The 26,122-nt window shown below is 43.3% G+C and overlaps 1 protein-coding gene across 1 annotated transcript; it reads right to left on the bottom strand.

Moving 5' to 3' along the window:
- Positions 1–54: 54 nt before the first annotated feature.
- Positions 55–25,913, bottom strand: FBXO22 (F-box protein 22). Its single transcript, XM_005891784.3, has 7 exons — positions 25,739–25,913; positions 25,211–25,349; positions 15,503–15,590; positions 14,561–14,656; positions 10,908–11,072; positions 3,710–3,875; positions 55–1,033 (listed from the first exon to the last, which is right to left on the bottom strand). Exons 1-7 carry the CDS (start codon positions 25,879–25,881, stop codon positions 616–618), a joined length of 1,215 nt encoding a protein of 404 aa, XP_005891846.1. The 5' UTR covers positions 25,882–25,913; the 3' UTR covers positions 55–615.
- Positions 25,914–26,122: the final 209 nt, after the last annotated feature.

Below are 26,122 nucleotides of genomic sequence, written 5' to 3'. Positions count from 1 at the left end.
TTTCCCTTATAATCAAATATGGATTAGCCTTGGCAATTCATTTGACTAAGCAACTTTATAGAGTACTAAAACAAAACAGTTCTTTAATACTTATCAAGTGAAAAGTCAGTAATAATTTTGTTACAGCTTCTGAATAACATGGTGCAACTGTAAAGCAGAGAAAAATTTATCAAGCCATCTGTATAGTTTTCTCTTTTATTAAGGAAGGAAAAAAAATCTTCATGATTCTGCTGAAAGATCATCTCCCACTGCAGAGGTAGTCATGGAATGTCTCAGCTCTCCTTCCTTCGATGGGTCCTTTCTCAGTCTTCCCATGCAGAAGACTATGTAAAGTCCTGTCATACAGCAGTCACACAGCCTGGTGCGATAGTCATAATCGGTTCACTTGTGCCTGATGCAGAAATTCTCAACTCTGGGTCCCCATTATGTTATATACAAAGTTATCCTTCCTCTAATACATTAAAAACTACCAAAAAAATCTTTAGAGTGTCAAAGCTATAAAACAGATACATATAAAGTTTCTTTTGTCTGAAATATACACCTCCCAAGTTTCCATTTTCCAGAAAAGGCAGAGCCTACAAGCTACATATTGTGAAAGCCACTTTACAGGTGGCTTTATTTAGATGACCCAAGATGAATCAGTGCCATTATTGTTGTATAGCTGTGAAATAGATCATTATAGTTAAACTCATTACATTTCTTCAGTATAAAGTTCCCAGTGACTATGCGATCACATCCAATTTCTCCATTTCCAAAGAAGCCAAATAAAGGAACACTAGGAAAAAACTTTCTAAATGCATCAGCCTCCACATTCTTCTTGGCTCTGTAATACTGAGAGCCCCTGCCGACGCATGCAAACATGAAACCAATGGTGTTCTGCTCTGGAATGTTTGCTGCCTTGAGGCGCTGCATTGCAGCGTCAGCAGTCTTCTCGTCATTGACATCCTCGTTGAGAAGCACTGTGGCACCCTGGACTTGGTGTCCACTAAATGACAGTCCGACCACACCAGTGGCATCAATGTCCAGGGGGCTCCTAGGAAATGAAATCAGAAAAGTGGCGACGTGTCGTGAAACACAATTCAGATTTACAGTGTAAAAGAAAAGAAAACTCCTCCCAATTCTCACTGGTTGAGAAGTGCTGCCTTAATTTACGGTTAGTCTGAGGTGCTCCCTCCCCGATCAGAGGTAAGGCAGAAAGGGTTACAAATGAAACTACTGAAATTAATACAATAAAAGAACGCAGAAGGCAGATCTGCGGAGAAGAAAGCAATTCTTTCTTCAGTCATAGATACAAAGGGGCCAATGCATCACCACAAAGATTCTAAAACCCAGCCTGGGCTGTCGAGGGGCACAGAGCATCCTTACCTTACCCTCTTCCTTAGAAAGGAACCTTACAACTTTACTCATATATACAATGCTGAAGCTTTCGGCATTATTTACAGCTTCAGTACCTTTTTATCCCCTACCTCAGCTTGTCAAATTTAATATTCAATCATGGAGGATAATTTTATTAGAACCCATAATTCCAGAAGTTTTAGCTCTCTTCTATTTGGTCCATAAAGAAACAGGTTACATTGCTGTGTCTTATTTATTGCTTTGAGCCAATAATTAAGTTTAATCTGAAGGACAAAAATCACATTTTCTTTTTGTTTCTATTTACCTGGCATTTTTTAAAATGAAATACTTTATGGTTACTAAAGAAAATATAAAGTGTTAATAAAGTTGTAACACCCACTGGGGGAAACCAAGTAAGTACCTTTTTTATCAGGCTTAGCAACATCTGAGTCTGTGAACAGGCAGGATTCACTGGGTTAATAAGAAACTGAGACTTAAAAGGCTTAAGCAGTAAGGCCCTTAAGGCTAACCAGTGGCAAAACGAGTCTCTGAGGGGCAGATCCATCTTCCGGAGTCTGCTGCTGCTCCTTTAACATTATTGCATTTCCTCTTCGGTGTACAATGGCGACAGGTGTCTCCTGCCTAAAAGAATCAGTCTTCTTTTTTTTAGAGGGAGAGGGGTTTATATCTGGACACCACTAAAATGAAGCACTGATATACTCGATGGCTTCCCTTACTCAATGACACAGTGTAAAGACCACATTAATGTGTCACGTAAAGGGTAATGATTGCTGGAGGGTGTATCTCCCCATATTAGGTAGAAAGGGTGTGTTACAGACAGACAGCCATGCTAAACTAACTGGCCAGCATCTCAGATGGTACATGTCTGAATGAGTTGGCATTTCAAAGATAAACTGTAAGCTAATCACCATTGCCCTATCCGTATATAATTTAAAAGTAAAAGACAAAAGGAAGATTAAACAAGAGGGGAAATAACCCACAGACAGTGACCAAGAATCAGGTATACTTATGCATGAAATCCAGTGCTTAGAGTTCAGTGCACTTGGCTTTCCTCCCTTCTTCCTCAAGTTCCAGGAAACTCAACTTAGCATCTGCTTTCCCTGACCTGTCGGTGCTGACAACCAGGATGGAGATTATGACTGGGATGATTTAAATTGCTCTTAAAGATACTGATCTCTAACAGTCCGTCTCCATGTCACTGCTCTAGGGTCCAAATACTAAAAATACAGAAACAACGAGGTTTGCAGGAAATATTTGGGGTCGGGGGAATGTTTCATTTTCTTCCTTTCGGAACAGCAGGTATTTATATCCACTTAATTAGCTGAAACTCAAAATACTACATACTTTCATTGGACATGGAAAAGTAGAAGTAGTTCAAGATAGAAGAGCAAATATTTTTATCTTTGAAAACAGACACCTTAGTAATAAAATCAAAGAGATACCATTTTTGAACTTGAAAAAGCCTTTCAAAAGATCTAGTATAGTATTTCCCAAAATGTGTTCCAAGCAACATTGCTTATACGTGGAGTCTGAAAAAATGGTACAAATGAACTGATTTACAAAACAGAAATAGTCATAGACGTAGAAAACAAACAGGGTTACCAAGGGGGAGGAGGGGGTATCAACTGGGAGGCTGGGGCTGACATACACACACTATATAGGATAGGTGAGTACAGTGCATGGGGAACTTGTTCAGTACTCTAATGGCCTGTGTGGGAGTAGGATCTAGAAGACGGATGTATGTGTAACTGATCACTTTGCTGTCCACCTGAAGCGAGCACAACACTGCAAATCAACTATACTCCAATTTTTTTAAAAATCTAATACAGTGTTTTTTAAAATGTGTGCTGAATAATACCAGTAGGCCTGCAAGATGCTTCACGGACAAAAGGTTCTGTGGCCAAATGTATTTAAGAACTGCCACAAGTGACAGTATTACCCCTCCCTCTAAAAGATCCAAAGCACTGAGCACAGCACTAGGGGTTCCAAGAAGTTTTACCACAAAGCTGTGCTACTGAACCACACATTTCCTTTAGAGGAGAACACAACCAGAGGAAGTGATATGCTGCAGTTACAGAGTGATGGAGCCATCCAGAAACGCAATAATGTTGAAGGTCAATTTTAAGGAGAGTGTAAGTCCAACTAGGAATAAATTCTTAAAAGGATAACATATATAAATTTTGTTCTTCAAAGATAAGCAGAATTACATTGTGTAAGCCCTTCAACCTATGTCTGCTGCAAAATGGAATGAACCATTAGCAATCCTTTAAACATGATTTTTAAAAAACCCAAAGTGATGTAAAGCTGAGAACATAACCATCACACGCAGAAGTCAAAAGCACGTCAGACATACTTTTCAGAGGTCAGCGATGCCAGGTTGTCCACCTGGCCTCCAGCCAAGATGACGTTCATGTCACTGAAAGTGCTGACGACTCGCTGCAGGTAATTACTGGCTCCCACCTTACAGCAGTTATAGCCAAATACAAGGACCACTCGAAGCTCAGGGTTATCTAAAAGACCTGCAGAAAAATGAAGAGTGACCATCTAAAAAGAGAGTCTTTGAAAGAAATCCTTAAAAAGGAATTGTGAGTCATTTTTCAAAATGAAGTGTTATTGCTAATGTCTTACGCGCCTAATTAAGAACAACTTAGTGCTTAAGCTGTCAAGTCTTCCATTCTTTTTTGCAAGCTCTAACATTACTCAAAACCTTCGCTATAATTAATTTTTAACCATTAAGAAAATTAAATGGCTATTTGAAAATAATATAGTCAACCTTCAACCCAAATAAGGAAGCAGCTGTGTAACTGAGCAGCACCCCTTGGTGGGCCTGGGCACAAGCCATCTCCACTCAGGCCGCCGCCTGCCATGGAAGGGAACCCTGGTTTACAAAACAGAGTTAGATGCAGTGGGAATTTAAACGTCCAGAGGAAATGAGACGCCACGAACCCCCTGCAGAGGGTTGAATGTGATCTCCCCCCACATTCCCAGGAACGAAGAATGTGACCCAACTTGGGAAAAGGGTCTTGGCAGGTGTGATTAAGGATCTTGAGATGTGATCATCGGGACTGTCCAGGTAGGCCCTAAATACTACACAAGTATCCTTACTAGGGAGAAGGCAATGGCACCACACTCCAGTACTCTTGCCTGGAAAATCCCATGGATGGAGGAGCCTGGTGGGCTCTAGTCCATGGGGTCACGAAGAGTCAGACATGACTGAGCTATTTCACTTTCACTTTTCACTTTCATGCATTGGAGAAGGAAATGGCAACCCACTCCAGTGTTCTTGCCTGGAGAATCCCAGGGATGGGGGAGCCTGGTGGCTGCTGTCTATGGGGTCGCACAGAGTTGGACACGACTGAAGTGACTTAGCATAGCATCCTTACTAGAGAAACAGACAGAAGAGGCAGTGTGACCTTAGAAGCAGAGACTGAAATGATGCAGCCATAAGGAATGTCAGTGGCACCAGAAGGAGGAAGAGAAAAGAGATCCCTGCCCCTGGAACCGCCTGACTCCAGCCTTCTGGCCTTCTGTACTGAGACAGAATAAATGGTGCTTTGAGCCACTGAAGTTTGCGGTAATTTGTTACAGCAGCCTTAGGAAACCAAAACACCACTAAAATACAGGCCTTATCCACATATTCCAGGAGAGAGAAGGTGGATTAACCATGGGAAACTCATTCCAAAGCAGGGAATTACTCAACTCTGGAGCCCTTCTGGGATGTAATTCTGGAATGAAAAGTAGCTACCACTAGAGGGCAGCACCGTCTGGGCAGGAGGTAGGCAGGACACACATCCCCGACAGGCTCCCAGGCTTTGGGCAGGACACACCCCCCCGAGAGGCTCCCTGGCTTTCTCATGTGCCTCTGGCACCCTGTTCACAGACTATCAATTTGAAATCTGACAAACAGGTGGCTCTGGGAGAGGAAAAAGAAAAAAAAAATCAAACACATGACCCACATTCGAGTATCCACTGACTCAGCCACATGACTTCCACCTTCATAGGGTAAAGGCTGCCTGAAGTAAAGCTCATTCAAGCAAACTGGGGTGGGGTGGAGATGAATGACCAGTTCCTAACATGAAGTAATGACTTCTCCAGGGAGACTGCCTCTGGTCCATTTCTAATTCTCTCCACAGCACATCACTGATTTGGATGGTAAGAAAGTGAAAGTGAAGTCACTCAGTCATGTCCAACTCTTTGCGACGCCATGGACTGTAGCCTGCTAGGCTCCTCCAACCATGGGATTTCCCAGGCAAGAATACTGGAGTGGGTTGCCATTTCCTTCTCCAGGGGATCTTCCCGACCCAGGGATTGAAATTGGTCCCCTGCCCCGCAGGCGGACTCTTTACTGTCTGAGCCACCAGAGAAGCCCACATTGCAGGGAGAGTAAGAATATTAGTAAAAGCCAGTACTTTCAAGACACCATATGCCCCAAACCATTACTAAAGGGCTCTTTTTCTCCACACAGACCAGGCCAGCAAATTTTCAGAAAATGTTTCTTTTTTTCTTTTTCCAGAATGACTATTTTGAGTCAGAAGAGGCCTGTGGGGTCAACAGTGTAGTCTTATTTTACAAATAAGGGCTGATAATCTCAGGAAAGCGACTGGCCCAGGACATCTTAGCAGACTCGACCCACTTCTCTTGACTCTCAGTTTTAAGTTTTAGAAACCTGAAGACTTCTAATCTCTCCCCTTCCTACTGTTTTCTAAGCTCTAGACTCTTTTACAGTTGCCGAGTAGGCACCACCCTCGTTCAGCCAGCGCATACCCGGTGCTTTCAACGTCTCCCTCCAGCGGTCTTGTTCTATAGCCGACCACGCGCACACACACTCATCTAGAAACCAGACCCACTTCCCTCCACCCAACTTAGAGAACAAGTCCACCGCAGCCCAGGCTGGCTGCCTGTCGAGGCAGACAGGTCTCTATCATGTACCGGAAGGAAGGTTCAAACGCCACGCCACTCAAAATTGAGAGGCCTAAGATTCACGAGCCTGAGAAGATGACCACCCAGCTCATTTTGAGGTAAATCCTGGCACTGCCTTCAGTCCTGCCTCTGGTGAAACAAGCGGGTCCTCTACTCAGTACAAGTGTCTCAGAACTTCCAACTTCAAGAAAGCAGGCTAGCCATCTTCCCAGCTCTGATGTTTGCTGGGCAGATGACACACTCAACCAGTGAGCTCCAGTTCCCTGTTCCTGGAAATCCAGCGTGAGACGGAAGTCACAGCAGACAGTGCCTGGAGGGCACGTGGGCCACCCGTTCCCTTGGCAGCCCTGAACACTGTTCGACGGCACACAGCGCTCAGTGACCAGGCCTCGCGGCTTGGATCCCACCACTGCTACTTTAAGGAATCACAGCTGGGGTGATGCCACTGGTGTTCACAGAGTGACATGGTACGAAACAGCTTCAAAGACTCAACGTGTTTCCTGTAAGGGCATATGGATCCACTAGAATTTATCACAGTTCTCAGAAGACTGAGTAGCGTTCTACTTCTGTCCTGGCCCGGCAAACCAGGGCCCCAGCTCTAGCAAACGCTGACAGTCTGCACCTCAGGTACTACCCATGGCCCTGGCTGCACTATGCCCCTCCTACACGTGAGCCTCAACTCAGAATTCCTCCACCGATCATCTACATATCTTTTTTATAAGCTGCCTTAAATTCATTTTCAAATAAGGCAGAATATAAATTCGTTACAGATATGATCAAGCTGGAAGGTTAAAAGGAAAAAACTAAAATCTAGACACCAAGACCAGTATCAGGTTCAGGAAAGCCTACTATGAAGAACTATTCCAAAGACTGGCCAGGACTGCCTGAAAAAACTTTAGGTCTGTGTGTTCAGATTTCTATTCTTTTTAGAGAAACCTCTCTCTGAAGACAGCTCTTTTATGAACTATTTGAAAGTGATATAATCTAAACGCATGTAGAATATCGATAATTACTTTAAATAGGTACGCAACAAGCAACAAAGACTTATTGTATAGCACAGGGAACAATGGGTAACTCAGCTGCTAAAGAATCCGCGTGCAATTCAGAAGACCTCAGTTCGATTCCTGGGTCGGGAAGATCCGCTGGAGAAGGGATAGACTACCCACTCCAGTCTTCTTGGGCTTCCCCAGTGGCTCAGCTGGTAGAGAATCTGCCTGCAATGCGGGAGACCTGGGTTCGATCCCTGGTTTGGGAAGATCCCCTGGAGAAGGGAACGGCTGCCCCTGGGAGGGACATGCTGGCATCACGTCAGGATCAACCAAGAGTCAGCAACATCAGCTGCCAAACCTCCTTCCCCTCCTCCCCCAATTACTGTGCCAGCTCCTTTTTCTTCAATCACCATTAAATAACCTGGTGTTCCCAAATTTCCATCTGTGGTTGAGACCATTCTCTTGAGCTTCAGACCTACATATTAACTGTCGAATCAATGTTCCCATCTCAGATTCAACGTGTCCAACCCAGAACTGGTAATCTGACTCTTCTGACCTCTGTCCCCATCTATTCCGTTCCTCAGAGCGCCTGCCGTGGCAGAAACCCGGGTGACAACACTGCCACCCTCCTCATTCTCAACTTCCAACATTTAAATCCATCCCCTCAACCTCGATTCCACCTCGAAACTTCATCGTGAATCCATCCATGTCTCTACAACTCCACTTGCCACAACCACAACAGCCCTGATCTTCCTGCATCCTCTCTTGTGTCCCTCCAAAATGAGCACACCACAGCCAGAGGGGCAGTTTCAGAAGACTTAGCTGGCTGTGTCCCTCCTCTGCCTCGAGTCCTGGCTTGCCGCTGCCCTTATGTATGTAAAAATCCTTGGTGTGTCCCCACAACGCAGAGCCAGCCCCAGCCTGCCTCCTGGCTCACACCACACTCCCTCACCTTCCATCTCACCATTCCCTAGACACACTGGAATTCCTTATATTTCATAAATGAGCCAGTGGCTGCACAGCAGTCCTGAAGGTGAGCTGCCAGGCCCTTTCTATTTCCTGTCCTTTGATCTATTTTTGTCAATAACCGGGAAAGAAGGCACAATACTTGTACAATCCTCTTCCTGACTCCACATGTGAGGGACCCCTGCCCACTCCAGTTCACTCCTCCTCAGGGCTCTGCCCAAATGTCACTTTCCCAAGACCCCAGGGTGGATTAAGTCCTGTGCTTATGTTTCCCAGCACTTCTGTGTGTCCACTTGGTAACACTTACACATCAGTGTACCACATTCAAAGTCGGCCTGGCCTGCTGAACCGGGAGCTCCAGGAGGCATCTCCACAGCCCCGCACACGCAGGCCTGGCAGAGGATCTGCACAGGAACAGTTTCCAATGAACCAACACTGGCTTTTACGGAACATGGGTATTTCTGATTTCACTTCGAAAGCATCAAGTGCTGGCCCATCTACATGTGTATATCTATATATTTTTTTCATTCCAGAGACTATTTTTTAACACGGGGTGGATACCATACAGATCTCAGAACAACCTGTGTCTCTTCAGGGCTTCAGTTGTGGTTCAATCGGTAGGAATCTGCCTGCAATGCAGGAGATCGGAGTTCGATCCTAGGTGGGGAAGACCCCCTGGAGAAGGAAATGGCAACCCACTCCAGTATTCTTGCCAGGCAAATTCCATGGACCGCAGTCCATGGGGTCACGAGAGTCAGATACAACTTAGCGACTAAACCACCACCACCACACCTCTTTTAAAAAATGCGCCATTTTGGTAAGTTCTTCAATAAGAATGTCACCAGCGTATGTGTGTGTGTATTATATATATGTATATTTATATATATAAAGTAATATGTACTGGGACGCTGGGTCTGATTATGACACACCCTATATACAAGGTCTAGAAGGACTCGAATATCTCATGCGAGGTCCCTGCCCACAGAGACACTGCCCATCTCGCAGGAGGCTGAGGGGGCTTTGTTTATTCACCACAGGCTTTCCACACACCACCTTCTACTCAGAGCAGCCAAGTCTACAACGCAGGGGAACACAGCCCAGGCGCCAAATCTGGCCCCTGCCTTTGCATATAAAGTTTTACTGGAACAAAGCTGATTTTTTGTGTACTGTCACAGCTGCTGCAGTGCTCCAATGGCAGAGCTGAGCAGATGCCACTAGGCCGCAGGCCTGGCTAAGCCTCAAACGGTCACTACCCGGCCTTTAGAGAAAGTGTGCTGAGCCTGTGGGACGCTTCCAGGAACGGGGTGCCGTCCATGGCCACAGAATGTGGCTGACGAGCTGCGCTGGGCGTCTGGCTCAGGGCTGCAGGCTGGGGCTCTGTAGAGAAGGGGTGCCCACATCACAGCCTCCCTCCCTGCCCCCCTCAAATGCCTCCATCTTCCTGTCCACATACAAGGCAACAGTCCAAACAGAGAAGTACAGAAAATAGGACGGGAAAGGATAGAGATTACCATCTCAATCTAGCCAGAGCCTCAGTTTCCAGAAGGTCATGAACAGGATGAAAACAATGGCTTGGAATAAGTCAAAACTGTTGCCAGCAAACAGTTCAGCGAAAGGACACCAATAAAACCACGTCACAGAGCAGAAAAACATGGGGCTCTTTCCTGTCAGTTTTCTGATTCCTATACTTAGAGCCACAATGCAAAGGTCTAAAACAAATCCAATAACTATTTAATTATAAAATAGATGGTTACTCCCACTCAAGATTTTGAGTCTTTCTTATAAATGGACAAAACTAGGCTTCTAGCTTCAAGCAGTGCTCCACAAAGACCTCAACCATGGATCCCCAGGCTGCTTTAAAACAGAAGAGACCATGCCCAGGAGGCACCGTACTCACTTCTGGATAAAAGAAAAGAGACAGCACAGAAGAAGAAACCATATGACCTTCAGCAAAAGCACCAGGTCAAAGGCCAAACAAGTTCCTCTAACAAGTTAACCCCAATCAGTTCACCTGCAGAGTAGATGAAAGGCCTTAGCACTGCTTTGCTTGAATAGTTTAATGCTTCCTATATTAAATTAAGCTTTCTCATTAGTGCTTAGAAACGGAGCCAACCCTTTCTATCAACCCTTATGCATGACCTGTCTATATCAGCCAAGTCTCCTGCCTGGTATTTCCTAGTAAACCTTTGTTTGATAGACTTTGCTTTAACTTACACTATCTCTAGAACTTATCAAATTCATCACACTTATTTCTTTCTAATTAGTCGGTATTGAACTAACCTGTATCTTCTATAGTTTTTTTTAAACAAATGCTTATTACTATCACAAAAGAGAAATAAAACCTTAAACTTTTCAGCTTCAAAAAACAAAACAGGACAAAATGATAAAAAAATATTCAAAGAGGAAGAAGTCCTTCAAAATTCAAAATTAAATGCAAGTGAGTTTTTAATCAATGGAGTATTTGTGGAAAATTCATCTCTAGTTCTCTCAGGTTGTAATGTAAGTAAAATAATTTAAAAAGTGGATCTATTCTATCAAAAATATTGCACCAGCCTCTGTTAATCACTAGTTTGAACTGTCCACATCTGCAGTAACTTGTACTTAATTCAGACTCTCTTGCGAACAAACAAAATCAATCAACAATGTGGGCAATTAATGGTAAACATAACAACTTACCTACTTCAGTGAGTTGATGCCTTTCTAGTGTTAATTTCTTTGGATCCTTAATAAAATGAAAGGGCTTTATTTTTATTCCTTCAATTTGAGGAAATAATAGAGCAAAACCAGATTCTCCAATTTCTATTTCCTGAGGTCGATTGCTACGTGATCCTATTGGTGTCACTAGGAAAGAAGGTAAACCATTTTGTGAACAAATTCAATGAAGACAGCCACACCTCATATAAATTACCCAGTTTACTAACATAATCAATTAGATAATAGGCCACTACCCAAGTAAAAGTTTCTCAGCTTTCACATTTTTAGGAGTATAAGGTCATGATATCTATAGTTTACTTTCAAACTGTTTAGAAAGAAATGTTTTCATAAACACAGAAAAAGCACATGTTTTTCACTATGGTGATCTAGATGAAGGCAGAGGGTGTTTATTGTACTATTCTATTATTCTGCCACCTTTTCTATAGATTTGAAGTTTTTCTAAATAAAAAGTTGGGGAGGTAGTAATTACAACTTCACAGCAATTCTACTTCAAAAACATTTATCATCAATGGCTGTTTTAGAAATAGTTACTAATTGTAGCCTAAGAAAAAGGAATCCAATCAGCTGTCGTGGTGGAAGTGTTGTTGTGACATGTGTGGAACTGGCTCAAAGAAAGCACTCAGCTGCAGGGGAACAAGAATCAACAGACAGGGTGAGGAGTGGGTCCAGGTCCTGAATAAAGGGAGTTGGAATGATACTCCCTCCCAACATGAAGATAACACGGGAACTTAGGGAGAAAGATGAGCAATGCTCTGAGCGAGAGGAAGGCTTCAGGTAGACTGCCCACCCATCACTATGGGATCACGGAGGCAAAACTGTTGCCTGGGTCTGCCTGCCCTCTCCTGTCCCTGACCCCCAACTCAAACTTTAGAGTTTCTACTTGGTCATGCTTTGAGGAAGTCACAACGGGCAGCGTGACTGCGCACACACAGGCCCAACAAGATTAACTCAAAGAACAAAGAACTCAAAGCTGTTTTTATAGAAGCACTTGATAATAACTAGTAATGTGTAACTAGATCGCTCATTTAAGGAAAAATTAAGAGTTAAAAGAAAATCAGTCACTGCCATCATTTTTTCAATCCAATGAGAAACAAAATTTGTGATGAAGGGGCTGATATAATAATATAGGAGCAGGAGCTAATCGAAGGAGACATGAAACAGTCCCCATCAACCATGTATCTACCCTTCAGATCAGATCAGATCAGTCGCTCAGTCGTGTCCGACTTCTTGCGACCCCACGAATCGCAGCACGCCAGGCCTCCCTATCCATTACCAACTCCCGGAGTTCACTGAGACTCACGTCCATCGAGTCAGTGATGCCATCCAGCCATCTCATCCTCTGTCGTCCCCTTCTCCTCCTGCCCCCAATCCCTCCCAGCATCAGTCTTTTCCAATGAGTCAACTCTTCACATGAGGTGGTCAAAGTACTGGAGTTTCAGCTTCAGCATCATTCCCTCCAAAGAAATCCCAGGGCTGATCTCCTTCAGAATGGACTGGTTGGATCTCCTTGCAGTCCAAGGGACTCTCAAGAGTCTTCTCCAACACCACAGTTCAAAAGCATCAATTCTTTGGCGCTCAGCCTTCTTCATAGTCCAACTCTCACATCCATACATGACCACAGGAAAAACCATAGCCTTGACTAGCCGGACCTTTGTTGGCAAAGTAATGTCTCTGCTTTTGAATATGCTATCTAGGTTGGTCATAACTTTCCTTCCAAGGAGTAAGCATCTTTTAATTTCATGGCTTCAGTCACCATCTGCAGTGGTTTTGGAGCCCAGAAAAATAAAGTCTGACATTGTTTCCACTGTTTCTCCATCTATTTCCCATGAAGTGGTGGGACCGGATGCCATGATCTTCGTTTTCTGAATGTTGAGCTTTAAGCCAACTTTTTCATTCTCCTCTTTCACTTTCATCAAGAGGCTTTTGAGTTCCTCTTCACTTTCTGCCATAAGGGTGGTGTCATCTGCATATCTGAGGTTATTGATATTTCTCCCGGCAATCTTGATTCCAGCTTGTGTTTCTTCCAGTCCAGCGTCTCTCATGATGTACTCTGCATATAAGTTAAATAAACAGGGTGACAATATACAGCCTTGACATACTCCTTTTCCTATTTGGAACCAGTCTGTTGTTCCATCCAGTTCTAACTGTTGCTTCCTGACCTGCATACAAATTTCTCAAGAGGCAGATCAGGTGGTCTGGTATTCCCATCTCTTTCAGAATTTTCCACAGTTGATTGTGATCCACACAGTCAAAGGCTTTGGCATAGTCAATAAAGCAGAAATAGATGCTTTTCTGGAACTCTCTTGCTTTTTCCATGATCCAGCGGATGTTGGCAATTTGATCTTTGGTTCCTCTGCCTTTTCTAAAACCAGCTTGAACATCAGGAAGTTCACGGTTCACATACTGCTGAAGCCTGGCTTGGAGAAGTTTGAGCATTACTTTATTCACGTGTGAGATGAGTGCAATTGTGTGGTAGTTTGAGCATTCTTTCTCATTGCTTTTCTTTGGGATTGGAATGAAAACTGACCTTTTCCAATCCTGTGGCCACTGCTGAGTTTTCCAAATTTGCTGGCATATTGAGTGCAGCACTTTCACAGCATCATCTTTCAGGATTTCAAATAGCTCAACTGGAATTCCATCACCTCCACTAGCTTTGTTCGTAGTGATGCTTTCTAAGGCCCACTTGACTTCACATTCCAGGATGTCTGGCTCTAGGTCAGTCTGTAAACACTTGAAATCCTTTGTACTTCCTTGCATAGGACTTAATATCCAATCAAAATTCTTTCAGTGAAGATTACAAATGCCAATTGTGGAGTAGTACTGAGTGCAACAAAGTAAAGGATCACAGCTAACATTCACTCCCTGCTCACTACATGTCTCTATTCTAAACACTGCACGTGTGCAATTCACTGACTCCTCAGACTCTCTGGGAAAGCTACTGTCAATCACCCCCATGTCAGAGAGGGGGAAACGGAAGCTCCATGAGGTCAGTGAGCTCGCTCAAAGTCATGCAGACATAGAGTGCTACAGCCGGGATTTCCACCCAGGGATCGGAACCACCGCACCATGATGGCCTCAACGGGCTCTCCCTCCCCAAAGAGCTAGAGAACAGTCAAAAATAATTAAAAGCAGCAAAAATTCACCGGGAGCAAACCTAAAAAAGAAAACTTCATGGTATATGCTTCAAATAGTGGCAGCTAAGGAGAGAAAGAGAAGTGCATGAGGAAGGTTGAAGGCAGTTCCTGTCCAGGCCGACCTCACGTCCACCCACCAGAAACAGTTCTGGCTGAACTGCCAGAAGTGGGAATTCTCACTCATACTTTCTAATTTGTAGAGAGGATGAATGAGATCTTTGTCTTTCTCTGAATGGCTACCTGGAAGATATGAATTATTATTACATGTGGCTTATATGGACAACCCTGAGATTTGAACCATTAACCACAATAACCTAAGGAGCATGAACGTAAGTCAAATATAACTTGAAGGTATAGAAGGCCAACGTTATCGTACTTTGGACGGCCAAAAACATAAATCTGCTTTAAGCTACAAATAACCCACCGGTCTATAGGACCCCACATTAATGAAAGCCAGGAAATCAGTTGGTATTCTCTCACCTACAATTCCTGGGGTCACAATCCCAAGGACTTGGCATTGCTTTGGGAAGAGCTTCTCAAGGGCAAACGCTGCTCCCATAGTAGTTCTCTTCCTGGCTGCAGTAATACAGAAGAGGATTATCCAGGCCATCCGTTTAAGGTCAAATTTGATGAAGAAAATAAAAGCAAATATTAAATAAAGTTTAAGTCACTTAACACTAGAACACATTACAAGGACGTCTAAAAGCTTTGATTAAAACCAAAAGTCGTGTTTTGTTGTCATGAGTCCCTGTTTTATAAGTTAAATTCTAAATCTGACCTTCAGCATTGCCAGTTTGTCTTTTCCAGTTGTTCACATACTGCTTTTGCCTCAATGACACAAGCAGTAGCCGCTGGATTTCAGATGGACTATTCTTTCTGTTAAGCTGATACGAAATCATGACTTTTCTAGAGCACAGTCATCTGGAATCAAATCACACAATGACAATCCACTAAGTCTTAACTCTGGGGTCAGTGTGCCCATCATGGGACACAGTCTGCTTCTTCACTTAGCAAGCCAAGAAGAATGCACAGTGCTGCCAGAGAACTTCGGTGAACAGTCATCCAACACAGCAAAAGGCTGGAACAGCCAAAGACAGACATTCTGTTTTAACAGTAAAATGCAAACGCCTGCACACGAAGTCTTTCGAAATGAGAAAACAGCTCTCCAAAGGCCTTGTGTCGAGTGTACCATGGCGTTTGGAACCTCTGGATAGAATCTCTGAATCTTTAGACTGCAAGGTGTGCAATCTCTGACGCAGACGCTTCCTCAAAAGTTCAGAGACACTATATGCATGCATTCTTCAGGGAGCAGGCCCACAGCCTCAGAAAGTCAGTAACTCTCAGGATGAAAACAGTACTCATCTCCAAACAGAGGTGCACAAGGAAACAAGAGAACCCCAAACTTTGTCCTCTGCTGCTCACCTCTCTTATGGCCACGACACTCCTCCAGATTAATGAAATTTTCTGAATCAGCCATGTAAAGAACTGTCTGTGGTAATATATGGACATTCTGCAAAGGAAAAAAGAAAAAAAACAGAATTTGATCACACAAATCTACCAATGCTTTTGTGGCGCTTTCGAGTTCTGCCCTGACCCAAACTGCCGTCGCCCGACCCTTCTTCAGGCCAGTGTTGATGTTTTGAGTCCATCTACTCATTCGTGTTTCACTCATGCTCTTTCATTTTCAGTTCATTCATTTGTTGAACATATATTATTTCTTCAGGTCACAATCATTCCAGCCTGACTGACGAAGTTCATTTTCACAATAATTTAAGCTCTTAGACAAAAACATTAAGTACCAGCAAAAGATTCCACTGGCTCTATGTGAACAGGTGTCACAGCAACAGAAACATCTCAGCAAGAGCAAAGGTACAGACTTGTATCACTCCTCTTTTCTTTGCCAGATTAAATAATCCAGGCCTTCATTTCCGGCTTGCTAACTAGTTAGTTTCCTACAGGAATCTATCGCTCACCATTATCTGGACAAGCTCACTTCTGTATTTATCCTTCTGCAGCTTTCTTCCTCTTGCTGAAGATTGTTCTTCTCCTAAGAAAGAGCTAAGTGCCACACTCCATAAAACCTTTTCCTAGACTTCCTAAGGACCGCTGACCTCGTGTGTGACATCCGTCATCCCAGTCATTCTTACTTGTGCCTTATCTCTTACAAGGGACAGCTGTAAGCCCTTACAACCTGGGCTTATTCAGACTCATGTTTTCCACCAAAATACATATAACAGACAAGTGGCAAAGCAGCTCAACTTAATGAAAAGGGTGTATACAGTTTTCCTCCTAAGCTGGTTACTTTCAAAGATTTTTACTATCAAAATGGAAGGAAGAAGATAGCATTCAGCAAAGCCTCAATAGGAGTTAAATGAAAACGAAATGTTGATCTGGGAAAGTTAAGTTGTTTTGGAATAGATTCCATATAGACAGACTCATAAAAGATACTGAGACAATGATGAGTGGCCTCAGGGCTGTATAATAAACTCTGGATACAGTTTCTGTGGTCCACAAGGTATCGTCAAAGAATATAATTTGGGGAGTAGGGGGCAAGATAACAGTAATAAGACCTTCAGCCCACATCCTACCACAGACACTCCAAATTTACAATTATTTACAGAGGAACTACTGATGGGAACAACCTCAAGACTAATGGAAAAAAATTTCCACAGCTGAAGACATGCAGCAGGAACCACCATGAGAAGGCAGAAGGGGGAAACTGGAGATACAGCACAGCGGAGACCACACCCTCAACAGGCAACCTACAAATGTGAGGATAATCACAACTGCAGAGGCTGTCCCCAAGGAGGAAGGGATCTGAGCCCCACCCTGGACCTCCAGCCTATGGGTCCTAAAGCCAGGAAGATGAGGCCCTAGATCATCTGGCTCTGAAGGCCAGCAAAGCTTGTGTACAGAAGAGCCAGAGGGCTGGAGGAAACAGAGACTCTATTCACAAAGGGTGTACACAAAATCTCGTATGCTCTGAGTCCAAGCTCAGAGACAGTAATCTGAAAGAAGGCTTGGTCAGATCTTGGAGAGCCTCCTGGAAAGGCAGGAGGCAATGGGGACTCTCCCCTAGGGACAGAGATGCTAGCAGCAGCCATTCTGGGGGAGCTTGTTCTACCAGGAGGACCCTGATTCCGCTAGCACCACTGTGGAGTCCCTCCTCTAGCCTATTAGTGCCATGGGCTTACCTACCTACCAGCCCTTGTCCTCCCTTGGCCATAAAGCCAACTTCACTGGAACCCAACCCCACCCGCCAGCAGCCGGCAGCCTCCACATGAGCTCCTGGCAGCCAACCGGGCTTGGGGGCCAGCCCTGCCTACCAGAACACCCACAGCAGTCAGCTCTGCCACAAGAGATGAACCCTCGCAGCCCACATAAGGGGTACTCCTAGAGGATACAGCTCTGGTGATCAGAGAGAACTGTGCTTCTGGGCCCCCTAGGACATCTCCTTCTTCTCCAAGATCAGGAAGCATAACTGATCTACCTGATATAAAGAAATAAAAACAGAAAATCAGGAAAAATGAGGTGACAGAGGAGTATGTTCCAAACAAAGGAACAAAACAAAATCCCAGAGGGAGAACTAAGTGAAATGAGATAAGCAATCTACCCGATACAGAGTTCACAGTAATGATCATAAAGACGCTCAATGAACTCAGGAAAAGAATGGATGAACACAGTGAGAAGCTTAAGAGTGACTTCTAAAGAACCAAACAGATCTGAGAAATACAGTAGCTGAAATAAATTTAGCTACACTAGAAGGAATCAACAGTTGATTAGATGATACAAAGAAATGGATGAGTGAAGTAAAAGAGTAGTAGAAACATCTCAAGCTGAAAAGAAAGAAAAATCTTAAATGACAGTAGTTTAAAAAATTTCTGGGATAACCTCAAGAGTACTAACATTCACATTATAGGAACCCCAGAAGCTGAGGAGAAAGAAAGTGACAAGAAAAGTTACTGGAAGAATAATAGCTAAAAACTTCCTTAACCTGGGAAAGGAATATCCAGATCCAGAAAGCACAGATCCCAAACAAGAAGAACTCAAAGAGGTCCACACCAAGGCACATTATAATTCAAAAGGCAAAACTTAAAGCAAAACTCTTAAAAGCAGCAAGAGAAAAACAACTAGTTATGTACAAGGGAACTCCCATAACATGGTCAGTTGACTTTTCAGCAGAAATTTTGCAGGGCAGAAGGGAGCAGCAAAATATGTTCGATGTGATGAAAGGAAAAAACCCACAATCAGGAGTAGTCTATTCGGCAAGGCTATCGTTCAGATTTGAAAGAGCAATAAAGAGTTTCACAGACAAGCAAAACCTCAGTTCAGCACCTCTAAGTAGAATTTACAAGAAATGTTTAAGAGACTTCTCTAAACACCTCACCTGGAAATAGAAAAATCTAGAAGGAAGGTTAAAAGACAAAAGTAAAGTAAAATCATCAATATCCACAAAAAGTTGTTAAAGGATACAGAAACCAAGAAAAGGGAAAATATGATGTCAAAAATGATAAAGAGTGGGCGTGGATGCAGGTTTGTTTGAATGTGTTCAAACTTAAGAATCACCACCTTAAAATAATCACACATACAGAGGACAAAGGAAATCAAACTTAACACTAAAGACAGTCAGGACATCACAAAGGAAGCGAGCAAAAGAAGGAAAAAAGAACTACATCAACAATCAGGAAACAGTAAACAGGAATAAGCACATACTTAATTTTTATTACTTTCAATGTAAATGAACTAAATGCTCCAATCAAAAGACACAGACTGGCTGAATGGGTAAAAAAAAATAAGACCCATATATATGCTGCCTACAAGAAACTCACTTCAGATCTAAAGACACACGCTGAGAGTAACGAGATAGAAAAAAAGTGTTCCATGGAAATGGATATGAAAAGATAGGTAGCACTACTTTGATAAAGAGATTGATACAACAAGATATGACAATTGTAAGTATATATGCACCCAAAAAGAGAACACCTAAATACATAAAGCAAGCAGAAACAAAGGGCGAAAGTGCCAGTAACATCCTAATAATTGGGAACTTTAACACCCTACTTATATCAATGATCAGATTGTCCAGAGAGAAAATCAATAGGAAACACTGGCCTTGAACAATACATTAGGACAGACAGACTCAATAGATATAACATATAGAACATTCCATCCAAAAGCAGCAGAATACACATTATTTTCAAGTGTACCTGGAACATTCTCAAGGATAGATAACATGCTAGGCCACAGAACAAGTCTCAATAAATTAAGAAGTCAGAAATCACATCAAGAATCTTTTCTGACCACAACACTATGAGACTAGAAATTAACCACAACAAAACGAAACACTGGTAGGCCAAATATGCAATTAAGTAACCAATGGGCAACTGCAGAAGTCAAACACCTGCTGACAAATGGAAATGTGAACACAGCCCAAAATCTGCGGAATGCGGCAAAAATGGTTCCAAGAGATAAGTGTACAGCAATGCAAGCCTACCTCAGAAGACAAGAAAAATCACAATTTAAAAACCTAATCTTACACTAAATGAACTAGAAAAAGAACGCAAAAAACCCAAAGTTAGTAGAAAAATCATAAAGCTTAGAGCAGAAATAAATGAAATAGAGACAGTAAAATAATAAAAAAGATCAAAGGAACTAGGAGCTGGTTCTGTGAAGATAAAACTGACAAAACCTTTAGCCAGACTCATCAAGAAAAAGAGCCCAAATCAATAAAACAAAATGAACAAGGAGCTATTACAACTGACCCCAGAGAGATACAAAAAGATTCAAAGAGATTACTATGAACAACTATAAGCCAACAAGATAAACACCTAGAAGAAAGGGATAAACTTCTAGCAACACATAATCTCCCAAGAGTGAATCAGAATGAAACAGAAAATATGAACAAACCAATTACTGACAATGAAACTGAATCAGAAATTTAAAAACTCCCAACAGACAAAAGTTCAGGACCATACAGCTTCACCAGTGAATTCTATACCAAACATTTAGAGTTAACACCTATCCTACACAAATTATTCCCTAAAAATGAAGAGGAAGAATGGCTTCCAAACTCATTGTTATGACATATACCCTGTACCAAAACCAGATAAAGACACCACAAAAAAGGAAAATTACAAGCTAATATCCCTGATGAACAAAGATTCAAACTCCTTAAAAAAAATCAGCACATCAAATTCAATAATACATTAAAAGAGTCATGCACATGATCAAGTGAAATTTATCCCAGGGATGCAAGGATAGTTCAATATATGCAAATCAGTCCACGTAATACACCACATTAACAAAATGAAGAATAAATACCTGATCATCTCAATAAATGCAGAAAATTTTTTGACAATACTCAGTATCCATTTATGAAAATAACTGCACAAACTGGAGACAGAGGGAACACACATCTACATAGAGGACAAAAATCACAGCTGAAATCATACTCAGCAGTGCAAAGCTGAAAGAAAACAACTCATAACATAAGGAAAAAGACAAAGATGTCCACTCTTGCCACTTACTCTCAACACAGTATTGCAAGTTCTAGCCATGGCAATTAGACAAGAGAAAGAAACAAAAGGATAATTTGAAAGAAGAAGTAAAACTGTCAGTGTCTGCAGATAACATAACACTACATATAGAAAACCCTAAAGACACTAGCAGAAAACTATTACAGCTATTAAATGAATTCAGTAAAGCTGCAGGAGCCAAAATTAATATACAGAAATTTGCTGTGTTTTTATACGCTAACAATGAACTATCAGAAAGAGAAATAAAGAAAATAATCCCCAAAGAATAAAATAACTAGGAATAAAACAACCAAGACATAAAGGACCTATACTCAGAAAATCTTAAGACACTGATGAAAGAAACTGAAGATGACACAATGAAACAATATACTGTGGTCACCAAATGGGAGAATATTGTGAAAATGACCATCTACCCCAATGCAATCTATACATTCAATGCAATCCCTACTAAAATACCAATGACATTTTCACAAAACCACAACAAATAATCTAAAATTTGTTTTGATTACTGTAATATAGTTTGAAATCATGGAACATGATACCTCCAGTCTTGCTCTTTTTTCTCAAGGTTGTTTTGGCTATTCAGGGTCTTTTGTGTTTCCATACAAATTTTAGAGGCTAAAATCAGAACTATCATTTGACCAGCAATTCCACCTCTGGGTATTTTTCTGAAGGAAAAAAAAAAACTATTTTGTTAAGATATATGCTGTAAAGAGCAATATTGCATAGGAACCTGGAATGTTAGATCCATGAATCAAGGCAAATTGAAAGCGGTCAAATAGGAGATGGCAAGAGTGAACATCGACATTTTAGAAGTTAGCGAACTAAAATGGACTGGAATGGGTGAATTTAACTCAGATGACCATTATATCTACTACTGTGGGCAAGAATCCCTCAGAAGAAATGGAGTAGCCATCACGGTCAACAAAAGAGTCCTAAATGCAGTACTTGGATGCAATCTCAAAAACGACAGAATGATCTCTGTTTGTTCCCAAGGCAAACCATTCAATATCACAGTAATCCAAGTCTAGGCCCCGACCAGTAACGCTAAAGCTGAATGGTTCTATGAAGACCTACAAGACCTTCTAGAACTAACACCCAAAAAAGATGTCCTTTTCATTATAGGGGACTGGAATGCAAAAGTAGGGAGTCAAGAAAAACCTGTAGTAACAGGCAAATTTGGCCTTGGAGTACAGAATGAAGCAGGGCAAAGGCTAATAGAGTTTTGCCAAGAGAACGCACTGGCTGTAGCAAACACCCTCTTCCAACAACACAAGAGAAGATTCTACAAATGGACATCACCAGATGGTCAACACCAAAATCAGATTGATTATATTCTTTGCAGCCAAAGATGGAGAAGCTCTATACAGTCAGCAAAATCAAGACCAGGAGTTGACTGTGGCTCAGATCACGAACTCCTGATTGCCAAATTCAGACTTAAATTGAAAAAAGTACGGAAAACTACTACACCATTCAGGTATGACCTAAATCAAATCCCTAACGATTATACAGTGGAAGCAACAAATAGATTCAAGGGATGAGATCTGATAGACAGACTGCCTGAAGAACTATGGACGGAGGTTCATGACACTGTACAGGAGGCAGGGATCAAGACCATCCCCAAGAAAAAGAAATGCAAAGAGGCAAAATGGTTGTCTGAGGAGGCCTTACAAATAGCTGTGACTAGAAGAGAAGTGAAAGGCAAAGGAGAAAAGGAAAGATATACCCATCTGAATGCAGAGTTCCAAAGAATAGCAAGGAGAGATAAGAAAGCCTTCCTCAGCAATCAATGCAAAGAAATAGAGGAAAACAATAGAATGGGAAAGTCTAGAGATCTCTTCAAGAAAATGAGAGATACCAAGGGAACATTTCTCACAAAGATGGGCCACAATAAAGGGTAGAAATGGTATGGACCTAAAAGAAGCAGAAGATATTAAGAAAAGGTGGCAAAACAACACAGAAGAACTGTACAAAAAAGATCTTCGCGACCAGATAATCACGATGGTGTGATCACCAACCTAGAACCAGACATTCTGGAATGTGAAGTCAAGTGGGCCTTAGGAAGCATCACTATGATCAAAGCTAGTGGAGGTGATGGCATTCCAGTTGAGCTATTTCAAATCCTGAAAGATGATGCTGTGAAAGTGCTACACTCAATATGCCAGCAAATTTGGAAAACTCAGCAGTGGCCACAGGACTGGAAAAGGTCAGGCAACGCCAAAGAATGCTCAAACTACCACACAATTGCACTCTCTCACACACTAGCAAAGTAATGCTCAAAATTCTTCAAGCCAGGCTTCAACAGTACGTGAACCGTGAACTTCCAGATGTTCAAGCTGGATTTAGAAAAGGCAGAAGAATCAGAGATCAAATTGCCAACATCCGTTGGATCATAGAAAAAGCAAGAGTGTTCCAGAAAAATATCTACTTCTGCTTTATTGACTATGCCAAAGCCTTTGATTTTGTGGACCACAACAAACTCTGGAAAATTCTAAGAGATGGGAATACCAGACCACCTGACCTGCCTCTTGAGAAATCTGTATGCTGGTCAGAAAGCAACAGTTAGAACTGGACATCGAACAACAGAGTGGTTCCAAATAGGGAAAGGAATACATCAAGGCTGTATATTGTCACCCTGCTTATTTAACTTGTATGCAGAATACATCAGGAGAAACGCTGGGCTGGATGAAGCACAAGCTGAAATCAAGATTGCCGGGAGAAATATCAATACCCTCAGATATGCAGATGACACCACCCTTATGGCAGAAAGTGAAGAACTAAAGAGCCCCTTGATAAAAGTGAAAGAGGAGAGTGAAAAAATTGACTTAAAGCTCAGTAGTCAGAAAACTAAGATCAAGGCATCTGGTCCCATCACTTCATGGCAAATAGATGGGGAAACAGTGGAAAATTGTGAGACTTTATTTTCCTGGGCTCCAAAATCATTGCAGATGGTCACTGCAGCCATGAAATTAAAAGACCTTTGCTCCTTGGAAAAAAAACTATGACCAACCTAGACAGCGTAAAAATCAGAGACATTACTTTGCCAACAAAGGTCCATCTAGTCAAAGCTTTGGTTTTTCCAGTAGTCATGTATGGATGTGAGAATTGGACTATAAAGAAAGCTGAGCACCGAAGACTTGATGCTTTTGAACTGTGGTGTTGGAGAAGACTCTTGAGAATCCCTTGGACTTGGAGATCCAACCAGTCCGTCCTAAAGGAAATCAGTCCTGAACATTCATTGGAAGGTCTGATGCTGAAGCTGAAACTAATACTTTGGCCACCTGATGTGAAGAACTGACTCATTGGAAAAGACCCTGATGCTAGGAAAGATTGAAGGCAGGAGGAGAAGGAGATGACAGAGGATGAGATGTTTGAATGGCATCACCGACTGAATGGGCATGACTCTGAGTAAACTCCGGAAGTTAGCGATGGACAGGGAGGCCTGGAGTGCTGCACTCCATGGGGTCACAAAGAGTGGGATACGACTGAGTGACTGACTGAACTGAACTGATGCACTGCAGCATTATTTACAATAGCCAAGATATGGAAGCAACCTAAGTGCTCACAAAGAGATGAATGGATAAAAATGTGGTACACTTACTAGACAGTGTATTAAAAAGTAGAGACATCACTTTGCCAACAAAGATCTGTATAGTCAAAGCTACGGTTTTTCAGGTAGTCATGTACAGATGTGAGGCCTGGACCATGAAGAAGGCTGAGTGCAGAAAAATTGATGCTTTCAAATTGTGGTGCTGGAGAAGTCCAAATTCCTTGCACTTCAGAGATCAAACCAATCGATCCTAAAGGAAATTAACCCTGAAGATTCATTGGAAGGACTGATGCTGAAGCTAAATCTCCAACACCTTGGCCACCTGATGTGCAGAGCCTATTAACTGGAAAAGATCCTGATGCTGGGAAAGACTGAAGGCAAAAGAAGGGAGCAGCAGAGGATGAGTTGGTTAGATAGCATCACCAACTCAGTGGCAGTTTGAATAAACTCTGGGAGTTGGTGATGGACAGGGAGGCCTGGCCTGCTGCAGTCCATGGGGTCACAGAGTCGGACACGACTGAGCAACTGAACTGAATTGAAAATGCCCAGTATGTGGAGAATGGTCAAAGAAACCATGGCACATCCTTACAATACGCAGTCATTAAAATTGCTATTTATAAAGTCTTCATGACCCGAGAAAAATTTCCCTAAATTACAGAATAGCATCACCAATTCAATGGACAGGAGTTTGAGTAAACTTCGGGAGTTCGTGATGGACAGGGAGCCCTGGCGTGCCTGAACTGAACTGAAATGCTGTGCTTAGTCGCTCAGTGGTGTCCGACTCTGCGACCCCATGGACTGTAGTCCGCCAGTCTATCCATGGGGTTCTCCAGGCAAGAACTGGAGTGGGCAATTGCCATTTCCTCCTCCAAGGGATCTTCCCAACCCAGGGATCAAACCCAGGTCTCCCGCATTGCAGGCGGTCTACTTACCGTCTTGAGCCACCAGGGAAGTCAGGCCATATACGAATTGTTTTAAAGTATTTAATCTCAACGATTGACCCACCAACCTTGCAAAGGACTGTACGCGACACCCCTTACTTGCCTCAAGCTCTTCGGCTACCACGCGGACCAGGCAATGCTGCGCCAGATGGCAGGGATCCGCCGAGAGCGCGGAGATCCAGGTCACATTCCGATGAGTCCGCAACACTCTGCGCACACACTCCCTCCATAAGCGGCACACGCTGGGGACGCACACGCACAAAGGACTGTGAACGGACGTTCACTTCCCTTTCTCCTGCAGCTCTGTACAGACCTCCCTCCGCTCGCCCCCACCCATAACCTCAACAGTAGGAGATCGCTACGGGTTCCCGGGTCCCCGGGACGGCGAGGCGTCTGGCACCGGTTGGGAGGCAGAGCTGGGGGCGGAGAGAACCGTAGGGGGAAACTGGCTCCTCTGGGAAGGGTCCCCGGGAGCACTACAGCAGGTGTGCTGGGGTACGGGAGCGCCACCTGGGGACACGGGGTCCGGAGCCGGGGTCAGCCCTGGGTCCCGACGGTATCCGCCCACCCGCCAGCCGAGGCAAGCCCGAGCCAAGTCCCGAGGTCAGCTTCCCGCCTCCTCTGCCCTCACCCGGCCACCCGCAGCAGCGCCTTAGCGGGCAGGAAGGTGAAGACACGCTCCACCACCTCCGCTAGATTACTCAGCACGAAGGTGCTTCGCGGGTCTGCGGAGGAGGAGCCGCAGCAATCGCCGCCGCCGCCCACCCGCTCCATGCCTCACCAACCCCACCAACCCCACCGGGAAACAGTACGGCGGCTCGGAGGGAGCGGCTTAGACAGGGCCCTCGGCGTACTGAGCAGGCGCGCGCGCCACTTCCGGCCGATCCGGGGAGGCGGAACTGCTGCGGGGAAGCCCACGTGACTCCAGGCTAATACGTTTCCGGCGCTGGCTTTGGATGGCGGGCAGGTGTTTGGAAGGGGAGCTTGGCGGACTTAAGAGTCCATGGGGTAGCAG

The sequence above is a fragment of the Bos mutus genome, chromosome 21 (genome assembly GCF_027580195.1).
Source record: "Bos mutus isolate GX-2022 chromosome 21, NWIPB_WYAK_1.1, whole genome shotgun sequence".
Classification (NCBI taxonomy): Eukaryota; Metazoa; Chordata; class Mammalia; order Artiodactyla; family Bovidae; genus Bos; species Bos mutus.
Note: the sequence above shows the minus strand (reverse complement) of the source record. Positions and strands in the feature narration are given on the sequence as shown.

Excerpts from the sequence above, each read along its gene's own strand:
- FBXO22 (XM_005891784.3), bottom strand. The coding sequence starts at position 25,881 with ATGGAGCGGGTGGGCGGCGGCGGCGATTGCTGCGGCTCCTCCTCCGCA. Across the intron at positions 14,657-15,502 it reads GTGTCGTGGCCATAAGAGAG|CCAGGAAGAGAACTACTATG; the intron begins GTGAGCAGCAGA and ends GTATTACTGCAG. Across the intron at positions 11,073-14,560 it reads TGTGACCCCAGGAATTGTAG|TGACACCAATAGGATCACGT; the intron begins GTGAGAGAATAC and ends CTTCTTTCCTAG.